This window comes from Dreissena polymorpha, chromosome 3 (assembly GCF_020536995.1).
Source record: "Dreissena polymorpha isolate Duluth1 chromosome 3, UMN_Dpol_1.0, whole genome shotgun sequence".
Taxonomy (NCBI): Eukaryota; Metazoa; Mollusca; class Bivalvia; order Myida; family Dreissenidae; genus Dreissena; species Dreissena polymorpha.
This window is the reverse complement of record NC_068357.1, coordinates 110,475,882-110,489,822: the sequence shown is the minus strand read 5'-3', so window position 1 is coordinate 110,489,822 and position 13,941 is coordinate 110,475,882. Positions and strand designations below refer to the sequence as shown.

The 13,941-nt window shown below is 35.2% G+C and overlaps 1 protein-coding gene across 1 annotated transcript; it reads right to left on the bottom strand.

Moving 5' to 3' along the window:
• Positions 1-3,905, bottom strand: LOC127871003 (uncharacterized). The gene is made up of 6 exons (XM_052413606.1): positions 3,677-3,905; positions 2,464-2,536; positions 2,031-2,094; positions 1,006-1,121; positions 697-721; positions 1-432 (listed from the first exon to the last, which is right to left on the bottom strand). The coding sequence occupies exons 1-6, from the start codon at positions 3,789-3,791 to the stop codon at positions 361-363; spliced, it is 465 nt and encodes a 154-aa protein (XP_052269566.1). The 5' UTR covers positions 3,792-3,905; the 3' UTR covers positions 1-360.
• Positions 3,906-13,941: the final 10,036 nt, after the last annotated feature.

The window sequence follows — 13,941 nt, the reverse complement described above, 5'->3', positions numbered from 1 at the left end:
TTTATATATTTGAAATATTTAATAAAAACATAACATAACGCGTATTAACAGACAAAGTACCACAGTTGCTTTTCTATAATTATACATTTGGAAATGGTGATCTTAAAATGGATTTCTATCAGAAACAAATCGGTTATTTATACAAATGTTAGGACGCTTTCAAATTGGCCACTTCATCATAATTACAGTAACATTTTACAAAACATCAAATAAAAATAAATACTATTAAATATCAATACAATAAACACAATTTCAACACAAACTATTCAATGCATTGTGTCGATTTGTCATTGTCGAATTGCCGTGTTGTCGTATTACTTGATGGTGTGCACCCGTGTCATGTAACCATTGCGCATGCGCCTATTTGATTAAGATGTCTGCGCATTGGTAGAAGACAGCGGGAGCCTGAGGATTTTTGGTGACGTAAGTTACCTACAAATTAATAGCCTTCTCACTTTAATTATTATACCAAACAGCATATTCAACATACAAACAAAATCAAACAAATCACCATAATAACTGATTATAACATAAATTCAGTGCCGATTTATCCCAAAGTTTAGAGATAACGTCTACTTTACTTATTATTAGAATAGATAACATAATTGTATTTTGTTTGTTCGATTTTTTAAGCTATGAATAGTGGGAAAGACAAACATCTTCATGGAAACAATCGAACAAAATTATTATGCATACCTGAAGAACAGCAGGGCCGGTAAATCTGGAAAAATAAAGCGTAAACATTATAAGTAATGGTTATAATTTGAAACATAACGGTTTGTAACCACATTAGACTCTAATGTGGTTACAAACCGTTATGTTTCTATAATTAAGCCTGCAGTTAATTTGTTGAAAGTAAAAGTGCACAATTTCAATAACGATTATGCAGAATAGTGTTCATTTAATTTTGAATCGGCAACCAAAGTCCATCAAAGACATTAAAAAAACTGAAGCTACAATTAATATCAACTAATTTTGGCACACTCATTTTCCGTATGTACGTACCCCATCGGTATCTGTCCCATAGCGGTGTAGAGGGTGAGGGAAGGCTCACCCATGTCCGGTACGGTGGTCAACGTTCGAGTGGCGGAACCGTGCATCAGATTAATCCCGAAGAAGCCCTATGAGAATAGAAAATAAGGTAACATATGGTAGAATAGATTGATGAAAAGCATAAGCGGTGGAACAGTGAGTTGACAATGACTGCATTGAAGCTGAGAACTCAAACAACGGTGATAAAACAATGGGCAACACTGTAGGTATTAAAACAAACACAAAAATATTACAATGTAATTGTCTCCGGGAACAGAAATAAGACTGAGAAATGCATACAACAGTTTCAAAATAGAGACAGAACAGTGTCTGAAAAAAATACACATTGGACAATGTCTGTGAGAACAGACTCAAATATTGAGATTATATTAACACTACAGTATCAGAAAGATGAAGAAAAATAGAAATTAAAACTGCAAACTATTTCCTTCTATATTGTCAGCACTACGAACTACTTCGGAACAGTTTGTTTGGAAATTTTCCTCTTACAAGCAACAACTTACTGTTCAGATGTTAATACTTTACTGTGCAAAACAAAACTTTTACTCTTAATGATCAACGATGTATCGTGTTGGCAACACGGTTCCCATAATAACCTTATTTCGCGTGGTTGAGTGTCCATCCATTACTGTTTTTCGTCTCCAATCGGTCTTACTCTTTCCTACTCTTCATAAGACAACTGACACTGACACTAAACAAACTAGCACTATACCATTTCTAATGTTTGAACATGCGTTATAACAATTATGTAATGTTTAAAACAGAACCATCTCCATGAACTAATAATTGCGTTAAATGGATACTTTTCATAAATGCTTAAAACGTACTGTGAACATATGTGGAAAAAAATTAATGTACGATTTTCGTAACTTGTTTTAATAGCCATTATTGCGCATATGTTACTAATATGTCAAGTTCAATTTTTCTTAATTATACGGTTTCAGCCATGACATTAATGCCAGTAAGTACTCTCTTACCGGTGTGGCTTTCGCCCAGTGGTCCAGGTTCTTCTGTATGATAACTGTGAAGTTGCCGCCAGATCTGTAACAAAATACGTGAAACCATGTCAGTACGTCATACTTGCTGTCATTCTCGTAATATACATTCGACTCATTTGTAAAATCACTAGTCACTTTCGGATACGAAAAATCAGCACTAAAATAACAACATATCATGGTCATGCCAGTTCCGCATTAAAAGTTAAGTGAACGATAGTGTCCTGGCAGTTTTGTTAAATTATAATTCCTGCTTTCTTTTGGTTAGGACAATAATATTTTGATCGTTATTATGTTAAGTGTTAAACTAAAGTGTTATGTTGTCAGCGACATCCTTCAATCTACACAGCAAATTTTGGAAACTAGACCGCACTGTCATGGAAAGATATCCGTGTTGTAAAGCTATTTATCTTACTTGAACATGGTCATGGGTTCCTCCATCATTCTGCCGCCACAGGGCCCGTTCAGCAGGATACAGTCGTCCGCGCCTACATATGAGCAAAGAAAGTGTTCGCGGAAACGGGTCATGAATTATTTTTCCAATGGGCACATAAAATATATGTGGCTAACGTGGCATGTATATATTCAAACTCGGAAGCATAGTTTCTAGGGTTTGGTCTGCTCTTTAATCTTACGCCTCACAACATATCGGGAAATAGTTTACTGTATGCACACATTGCAAACATGTGCACGGGTAGCAAAACACGTTTGGCCATGTACTACTATTTCTCTACTTTTTCACAGATAAAATTGGAAAACTTCTGTTGTCGATAGTGATGAATGCTTCGAGAGTTCAAACTGTTTGTCCAATTGTCTTTGACCGATGAGCCATCGCCACGAATATGAACCCGTATTTAAATAAGAACTTGAAATGCGGGATTAAACAATTTGTATATGTCTTAAATTGTAATATATTGATAAAAAAATGTTACAATAACACAATAGGCAAAAAAAATATATGTTGAAGACGAATTTCATAATATGAGGCAAAGACAAATTAGCGCCTCGAGCCGATTGTGACGAAGATATTTCGTACATATTCTAACAATAACCGAAACATTTGTCTTTTTATTAGGATAGGGGCTAGTGTTCGTGTGTCGTATGACTAGATATCGTTGCAGGAAATTTAAATGATCCGTAAAACTATATTTAGATTCGTATCGTACATGCGTGGTATACATGCTGGCGAATTCGACTGTACATTTTCGATTTCAGAATTAAATATCTGGCTTGTTTCGCATTTTTCGAAACATGTTCTTTTTAACTTGTATTTTAATTTATATTGAAAAATATGTGAATGATAAGGTTTTTTTTACACATTTTATATAAATTCATAAATATTTGACAAACTCGTTTAATCTCGCTTTAAAGCACTAAAAATGGCTAAGTCAGTGTTTGCAAACAGAGTGTTTCGGTGTACTGATATGATGCATTCCACGAACTTGTTGATGCGTTTGATGTACAGAAAGCAACTTAGATCCTGACAAAGTAAGTATGCACCCTAACAGACAGGGCATGTGTGCACAATAGCCTACACAATCATTAACATAAAACACGGTTGAAAAAGTAGAACAGACAAAAAGCATGTGTAAAGCATGTGTAAAGTATGTGTAAATCGAGCAACCTACCCTCTTTGTCAAGCCCCATGATTGAACCCCGTTGTTTTGGCTCCACAAGGCACATGTGGGCAGACGACAGTGCGATGACGGCCAGAAGGAAGACAGACGACAGTTGTACATTCATTCTGGAGCGTTGAGTGAATGAACGGATGAATCGCGTTGTCCTATATAACCTATTACCAAATCTTATATACACGACTTTATCGTGAAATGTTTACTACCAAGCGTTATGTAAAGATTTAGAACACTTATAGTCAGTCACATTTCAGTCACGTGACATGGCTGATTTAGTACATCGTAGCTGTATTATAAATAGAACATGTTCAATCTACAAATAGATCATAGTCGGGATACATATTAAAGGGATCTTTTCACGGTTTGGTAAATTGACAAAATTAAAAAAAGTTGTTTCAGATTCGCAAATTTTCGTTTTAGTTATGATATTTGTGAGGAAATAGTATTACTGAACATTTACCATAGTCTAATATAGCCATTATATGCATCTTTTGACGATTTAAAAACCTAAAAATTATAAGGAGTTGCAACGCGAAACGATTGAATAATTTGGAGAGTTCTGTTGTTGTCGTTTAAATTTACGAAACTACGAAGATTGCTTATATTTAGTATAAAATACGTCCTGCATGAACACTCGGCAAAATAGCCGAGGCGGCTAATGCGTTTTTACTCCAGGACTCCGGGGGTCACAGGGACGAGCCCCGGTGCGAGCTACATTTTTTTCATTTTTTAAATTTTATTCTTGATTTTTCACTGGCGCTTTTAAGATCCAATGTTTACATTTATCAAAATACAGTCCAACCCCTACTTCCGGTCACCCCTCATCGCCGGTCACCCCGTGTAGGCGGCCGGTCTGTGCCGCGACCGTCGATAAACACTATATAATGAACCCCTCTGAAGCGGTAACCCCGTTTCTCCGGCCAGCGGCCAGAAATTGTGCATCCCAAATGTTAAATTCCCCCCATATGAGTGGTCACGCGCAAGTAAGTCAGTCATGTACATTGGAAAAATTACACAGACGCAACGGCGAAAAAATCGATACGTACTTCAAGTCTGCGGTTTAGGCTTTGTAGTACTGAAGCGTGATGTGTGATAAACATTTTGACAGCCAGTTTGCAAATTGCAATTTATTAGCGGCGGATTATCGGGTTTAAAGCAATATGCGACCGTTTGATCTTTTTGTTTCCGCACGTGCGAATATCACCTATTATTACTGGAAAGGAGATTCTTAATTTATAATTTATTATTTGTAGCTCATACTATTTCAAGCACACATTTATGACAATTATCGGCTAATTAAAAGTTAAAAAGAACAACAAAACTTTTAACCGAAATCAACTGATCTACATGTTCTCTGTGCTACAAAGTTTTTATCCAAAAATTAATACACGCATGCTTTCGAACAATGGGTATGGCGTGACATTGTACATTGGTGCATAATTTTCGCGCGCTTTTGTCGGGACAAAGGAAATACACGATGCTCGAATTTGTAAACTTCTCGTAAACATTAAACAATCGGGAGTGTGTTTCGGGTTACAAATTATTATTCTCATTTGGGAATAAAACAAAACATTTATATTTGTTTTATATTTACAATGATTTCAATATTAATTTTGATAAAACCCTTTACGCGGCGAAAAAATGTTTTTATAATATTATGCATGAAAAGCACGATTACCAGGAGGATTACACCCGGTTGCTATTATAAGTCTCTTAAGTCACTGGCCACGATTTTATCGTGAAGGAGATCACTGTCGGGATCAATTCGTGCGGTAGGTATTCAAAGCCATAAGACTCCAATAAACCGATTAAATTATCGATTTATAGTGACACGGGAGTTATTCACGCATAACTGATTCACAACTGTTCCCATCTTAAGTGCATTGGGGCCATACAACGCGCATTGTGTAAACAATGAATCCTGAGAATGATTCCTTTTCATTGACTTGATTCTGATGATGATGATATTGATGATGATTAGAAAGATGAATAGAATATTTTTTGAATGAAAATGTTGTCTTATAGCTGATTTCAGAAAGGAAGAAATAAAATTATTTTAAGTCTATACATTGTTTAGTACATGTACACATATTTACCATTTTGTTTATACAAAAATTGAACAGTTGACCATGCACTCATCAACTCCAGACTCCCTATGACCCAACCCCCTCATAAGAGGCCACCCCGCTTAAGCAGCCAATTTGGCTGTTTCCCTTGACTGGCTGCTTAAGAGGGGTTGGACTGTAAAGCATTTAATGACTAACTTAAAAATATGCCAAAATCTGTGAAAAGGCCCCTTTAAAGTAAACCAATTAGTAGTACAAACACAAAGAATTGTGTCATGGCTGAATAGACGATAGATAAAAAAAAACAATGAACAATGAAACAAATGCGCACTCAACTAGAAGGTGTAGCTGCACATAAATCTTTACTATTTTACTATTTAAGTAATCCACACTATGTAATGCTGTGGGGAAAACCAGATGCATTTAACTTATCACGTACGACAATTTCCGCTTAGACTCGATTTTCGTTTAAAAGAAATATCTTTTTAAACAAAAATTCGCATTAAAGCGGTCACTTTTCGCACATGCATTAAACCCCATTTTCCTAGAGCGAGGCTATAATATTTTTAACTGAACGTACATCATGAACTGATCTGGATAACTCTTATCCAGCGAATAACTTTTGTTTATCTTATCATAAAATTGAAGATTATACCAAAAGGTATCCGCTGGATATGAGTTATCCAGATTTATACAATTGGCTGCAGGTAACTTAAAAAAATAAATAAAAAAACATTGCCATCGAGCGCCTGTGGCGTGAATTAACCCAAACATATCCACACAGAAAAGCGTTCAACAAGCACTGGATAGTTTTAAATGATGAACGTAGATTTACATATCCACACAGAAAAGCGTTCAACAAGCACTGGATAGTTTTAAATGATGAACGTAGATTTACCGGTGCATGTCTTCATTGCATAGCGTGCATCAACAACTTCATAACTAATTGAAAATTAATGAGCACATAGGGAGTATTTAAGAAAAATAGCGCGTATTTACCACTGCATGACTTAAAAGCAGAGCGTGCACTAAACGGTATTTTTGTAATCAGTCCAAAAGACAACTTTATCCCCGACGTGATTAGTTTGAACCTCAAGTGGCTACCGTGACCTTTCGTTGGTGTGATTGTTTTGTCTTATGCATATTGTCCTATTGAGATAAACTTTAGACAAACTTCATGCCAATACTCTAAATGGCACAGAGTGTGGCCTTGACCTTCAGAATGCGTGACTGACTTATGCAGTTTGCCCATCGTTTAGATGAAACCCAAAACAAAATCATTTAACAATGCTGCAGTTTGTACGCAAGTGAACTTTGGCGATTTCATGTTCAAATAATATGTTCGAGGTGTGTACACTCTTAATAATGCATGACTATCGTACGTGAAACTTGTAAATATCACTTACGCGTTATGATAAATTTATATATATATTATGTGTAAACATGTTTCTTTATTTAAACAACGATCTTGTTATAACGACTGAGTACCATAATCGTCGCGGATGAAAACAAAAGATGTTAAAATACACCGGTTATCTCGGATCACAGCCATGACATTGCGAACGATAACTTTTGAAGCAGAATTGCACTCGGCTATCATAGGTCGCGTCAGTTTCTGCAGCTTTTCCAGTGTTTAAATTAATGTTTGTGAAGCTATTCTTTCAACTTATTGAGTGAGGTACCATATGATCTATATCCCCATAGCACGAGCGTAGAATATGAAACGGCTAAACATATCATAGATTTACATTGAACGCGGATTTGAGCAATCCGGATACAGACAAATGGAGATCGTGACATGAAGTAAAGCTCATTTAGTACGGAAGGACGGAAAATAACCCACACGGTTTCCTATCTCTGTTGACTGGCCAAGGCCACATCTTCCAGTACTCAGTTTTGTAAAATCAAGTATTGGCCTTGATAACGCACATTAGGACATGGCAGATAGCTCACAATCGGTCATCACAAGAATAGCAAACATATGTATACATTATTTACAAATAAGACAAGTTCATTGACAGTTTGTTGCGGTGTGTCGTGTAGAGGAACGTTGATAAAAGACTGACATACTTATGAATGAAATGTCTGTTCTAGATCAAGATAAAAGCGTCGACAACGTTTGTTCCCAAACGGCGCAAACTCATTTTGCCACGACGTATGACTCTGTTATACTAAGAGTCAGCAACACTAGAACACAAGAGATAATTGCAACCGAAGACATTGAATTTCAGTTTGAAACGGTCGGATGGGTTGTGGTATGTGCAAAATTCGCTTCCCCCATCCGTCCGAATAATAACTCCAATTATAATAAGTTTGTTCTGAGTTCTAAATAATCATGTTATCACATTATGTTCGGGTTTATTCCGGCCATCCGTCTCATTGGGTCTTGAAGTCGAGAGTGAAAAAGGCATAGTATTTTATGGACATATATCATTGCAAAACGCAAGTGTATTTTATGGTCAAGCGTGCCCATTTTGCGAATGTGTCCACAACAATTAGGTTTTTATAGTGAACTTAACCTTTTGAAAAAAAAAACGCGTTAAAACAATTCCAATTTTCATTTTTAAACGATTCTCATAGAACTTCTTGCACCAACATTTTGTACCGAAAGAAATTCAGTCCATGCTTTAAATGTGATTATCCTAAAAACACGGTACACTTTCATGCAACTGACAAACGTGCCATAATATGAAAAGTGTGCCTCGATCTGTCTTAACTTGTATGACATTATTCGGACACATTGTCAAAGAATTGTCCTGTCTGCAAATCATCTGCAGGGCATCTGCTTCGGTGTGCCTCAGCGTGGCTGCGACGTTGATACAGTTTATGCGTGTGACACTCTGTCACTAATTATTTCACAATTCTACAACACATTTGGTTAGCTAGAGCCAAACAATGGTGTCATATTTTGACATATTTATTTTTACATATTTTCGACCTTCAAGAATGACTTTCACTTTCAACGTAGCCATCAGGTCATTGCATGCATAGCACCTTAAAAGAGCCTTGTTCCGTTTTTGTAAATTGACGATATTAAAACAAAAATTGTTTCAGATTCGCACATTTTCGATGTAGTTGTGATATTTGTGAGGAAAGTTACAGTAATACTGAACATTTACCACCCTCCATATCCATAATATGCATCTTTGGATGATTTAAAAACCTGAAAATGATAAAGCCTTGCAACGCGAAACGATTGAATAATTTGGACTTTTGTTTTTGTCGTTATATTTCACCACAGGAAACCCGATACCTTGTGAGCAGTGTAATACCATTGGAGCAGTGCTCGATATTTTAGCATGAACTTGCATGGGGTAATTAAATTGGAAAAAAAATAATTTTTTCAAAGTCAAATTTGAACAACTCTGTATTAACATTGATAACAAAGGTATTGGCCTACATGTAGAAAAAATCCTGACAAATTTTCTTAAAAAATTAGCGAAATGTGGCTTCCTGAAGAAGAAGATCGGGCAAAAAGGGCCATGTTCAGGCATTTAGGGGAGAAAAACTGCTTTAATTTGCAAGCCACTACAATAATAAAGGATTTGTATAAACTTACACATGTCTTGCCATAACCTCTCAGCAGGGTTTCTCCAGAAAACTATTTATTGTAGAGAAATTTGCGTTTTTAATGACCATGTTGGAAAAACATGGATACCATCTGGAGAAGACCAGGAAACCTTGTGTGAGCAGTGACTTTATCATTCTTTTGGTGACAAAAAAAAACTAATTTCCAGCCATTGTGTTGCAATTTCTTTGCTTTGTAGAGGCATAGAGTAAGTGTATGTGGGCAAGTTTTTGGAAAGTTTTTTACCAAATTATGGTACAACTTAATCCCACCAAATAGCTGATTCTAATGTATCACACTCCCCTCAGTAAATGAACAATTTGTCATTGTAGGAAAATATAAATTTGCTCAACCTCATATCAAAAGGAAATTTTTGAACTTCTGAAAGTTGCAAGTAGAAAAGAATAACATAACCTTGTCTTACAAGTGTGTGTCTTTGGACACACAGACAGACGGACGTTCATTGTGAACATACCTCCTTCTACTTTGTCACTTGGACCATAATTATTTGCAAAAACTTCCAGGGATAGGTATGTGAATGAATGTGTGAATACAAACAACAACGCTGTACACAGACAATCTATTTTATTCATCTTCTTACAATCCATTCTTCAAATTGAAAAATAAATTCAATTATATAATCAACAACAATTAACAATACGACAATGAATACCTTTACATGAATTAGTTTTATATAACAGAAAAGGTCTCATGATTTTGAGAGATTTTATTTGTAGGCTTATATACACAATATTGTTTATTAACTAATATGTTTGTATATACCAAGTATTATCACTAAGATATTTATTGAATATAAGTTAAATATTCTTATGAACAATGGTCACAGAACACTTCAATCAAAGCACATGTACATCAAATACATGTGAATAAATGTTCAATGACACAACATTTGCATTCATACATGTGATTGTTCAATGATAGTACGTGTACATTAAATGCATGCTAATTTTCAATCACAGTACAAGTTCATTAAATGTGAATGCTTATTGTTATTACATGTGATTATTCAGTGGGAGTAAATGTACATTAAACACATGTGAATGGTTATGAAGAACACTTATGAACAAGCTTAAAAAAAAACTCTACCAAGTCAAATAATAAACTTAAACTCTAAGATATCAAATAAGAATTAGCATATCTGTTGACAAAAATGACCATTTTATTTCTTGTACCTTAATTCTGATGAGTAGTTTAATGCACCTTTCATGACAGATAGGATCATAGCAAGAGCTTTAAGCAAGAGCTTAAAATGTGAAAACTACTCAGTCAATCCTCAGCAAACTATCAGATTTTCACATTTCCCACTAATCATTTTGTGTCTTGTTCTGAGAAAACTGGGCTTAATGCTTGTGCATAAGTGCCGTTCCAGATTAGCCTGTGCAGTCCGCACAGGCTAATCAGGGACGACACTTTCCGCTTTTATGGAATTTTTAGTATCAAGGAAGTCCCTCCTTAGCGAAAATCAAGTTTAGGCGGAAAAGTGTCGTCCCTGATTAGCCTGTGCGGACTGCACAGGCTAATCTGGGACAACAATTTACGCACATGAATTAAGCCCAGTTTTCTCAGAACAAGACACATATTCATGACAATTCATGCTCTAACAACCCCATCAACAACAAATTGTGAGCCAAAAATCAGATCAGAATTGAATGTGGATCAAACAATTAGCTCTACAACAATTATGATACAACAATCAGATACACAACTTATTGTTACTTAATAATTGTCACAATCCATAGTGATCTATAACAATTAGATCCACAATTGATTGTGATCTAATGATCAGACCCACAATCAATTATGCTCGAATAATCAGATCAAAATCCAAACGAATTTACGCTTTAAACAATCATCCAGTTATCAGCATTGTAGAAATAGTAACACAAGAGGGAACAGAGGGCCAAACTGTCACAAGATACTCCCATTTGAAGAATTTTGGACAATTTGATAACTTAATCATTTAAGTGGCAAAATGATATATTTTTGAAAATTAAGCATACACATAACTTAACCATTTAGGTGGCAAAATGAGTTTTTTTTATGTCATAACTAACCATTTGAGAGGCAAAGTGATATATTTTTAACAAATAAGCAACAAGTACAATGAAGATTGGATGAACTCTACTTCAATTAAGAGCGGACACCATGATAAATGCTTGAAATGCAATAAGTGACCTCATGACCTAGTTTTTGACCTGGCATGACCAAAATTGGATCTTGACCTTCATATCATTTTGACACAACTTCTGACCAGTTTTGTTGAAGGTCTGATGAAAACTACTTCAATTAGAGAGCAGACACCATGCTTAATGCGTGAAATGCACTAATGACCTCCTGACCTATATTTTTGACCCCGGCATGACCTTTATTTGAACTTGACCTAGATATCATTTAGACACAACTCTGATCAAATTTTGTGAAGATCTGATGAAAATTACTTCAATTAGAGGGTGGGCACCATGCTAAATTCTTGAAATGCACTAAGTGACCCCGTGACCTAGTTTTTGACTGGGCATGACTCATATTCGAACTTGACCTTGATATTGTCTAGATACAACTTCTGATCAAGTTTTTGTTAAGATCAGATGAATACTATTTGAATTAGAGTGCAGACGCTGGCTGTGGACACCGCAGCCTGCCAAGGGGTGATCTTATAATGTGTCCCGTTTTGAAAACGGGCGTATAAAAATGACCCATGTTATGCAAAAAAAAGGGTTATATGCCAAAAAATGAGTCTTATGCCAAATGCAGCTAGCTTAGGTTTAGACCAACCTACCTGTCCATGTAGTCTTGTCAGGACCTACCCTGTCCACTAAAAAGTCACACAAGGTATTATTCTCTCATAAGCGGACAAGCTCCTGACCAAAATGCACAGGCTTTGGGATAAGACCCATTTTCGCATGATGTGGGTCAAACGCGACTCACTTTTAACTTTGGTAGGTATTCACATAAAAGCTGAAAACACTGAAATCAAAATGAATGACAACATTAAAATCTTATTGGACTAGTGCATTAAACCCATTTATGCCTAGCGTCTAGAAAAAAGGCCTTGGCAAGCGGCGTAGACCCTGATGAGTATGATGTGGCGTCTTATCAGTGTCTGCGCTGTTAGCTTAAAGGAATTTCTATAAGAAATATTCCTAAATTACTAGACAATCCCTAATTTTGGAAATAACTTGATTCCAATTAAGAAGGATGAAGAGAGTCCACTTGCATAAATGGGTTAACTTTTCCACCTACACAATAGCATCTAAGGCTATTGCTACCCTTTACAAGCGTATGGCTCATAAGCATGAGCATGGTTCAGACAAGACGAAAATGAAGTAAAAACAACCAACACAGAAATATTCATTATGTATCATCTGAACATCACAACCTTGAAACACAACTAGAAAAGTGAGCACAAAAAGGTGAAAGGAATCACATATGTGTACATTGCACAGACAGAAGACATCAGACAAATAAAGTAAAAATAAAACACATGAGCTCTAATTTAATTAAACAGTGGTACAGTGTGTCTGATATGGACTCAAACCAGTATTTAAACACTGCCTTCTAAAGTCGCATTAAAATGACAGAATCATATTGTTTGAGTGAATAGTATAGAATAAATCTGTAAACTTTTTCAGATTTTATGATTTACTAATCTAAACAACTATGTGAAAACGTGGTATTTGACACAATGTATTGTACACCAACTCAAACATTATATTTCTTACACTTTGATAATTTAATTTACATTTTAGGTTTAAATTTTATGCTCTTTGACCCCCTTTTTACAAAAACCAGACTTATTCACAGCTGCGATAAAACCTACATATACAAGAAAAGTGAAAACAATTTATTATTAAAAATTTTTTTAACCCAATATAAATGATGTGTCAATAGAATGAGCACAATTACTGACAACCGTCTATAAACATACAATTTTATATAAATTGATCATGTTCTATTAGTTTCAGTAAATACAAATTCCCTATAAACTAATAATCTTACAAGAACACCTGAAAGTGTACCACTATGTACAACACATTTTATGGCATATTTGTATGCCACAAACTTTTGTTTAACAAAAGCTGATCAAAATGAAAATAAACAACCCCCAAAACAGATTAATCAATAATATATAATAGACACATTTTTCTTAAACATGGGATTTGAATGATTCAAGAACATTTTCCAAACATTAAAATACAAATATTATTGGCGGTTTTCTGTTTGTATACCCATCCCCCTCACTCTCCAATAGTAGTAAGTAACTATAAGCTCTGACATTCAATTTGTCTGCCTGTCACTAGATTAAAACTTATAAGCAGGTGTTATATTACAATGTTCAAAGTACAACATTCAAACTTAAAGGCATTGATATCTATTTGTACATGCATTTTTTTTTTCATCCTCAATAAATATTCAACTTTCTATAAAAACATTCTATAAAAAGAAACTAAAAGAGTGTCCTCTTGAAATTTAATAGGTATTTAAATCTGGTTGAGAAAAGGCAGAGCACAATAACTCTTACTCATTCTCCCAGATTTTTTTAGTTATAGCCCTTTGTCTATTTTTTGCATTTTAATTGTGTCCATAGTAAATCACGAACAAGAGGC

What these genes read in the sequence shown, in the direction of transcription:
- LOC127871003 (XM_052413606.1), bottom strand. Translation starts at nt 3,791, where the DNA reads ATGAATGTACAACTGTCGTCTGTCTTCCTTCTGGCCGTCATCGCACTG. An exon ending in GAACCCATGACCATGTTCAA is followed by an intron (nt 2,095 to 2,463) that starts GTAAGATAAATA and finishes ATTTTGTTACAG; the next exon opens with ATCTGGCGGCAACTTCACAG. An exon ending in ACTGGGCGAAAGCCACACCG is followed by an intron (nt 1,122 to 2,030) that starts GTAAGAGAGTAC and finishes CTATTCTCATAG; the next exon opens with GGCTTCTTCGGGATTAATCT.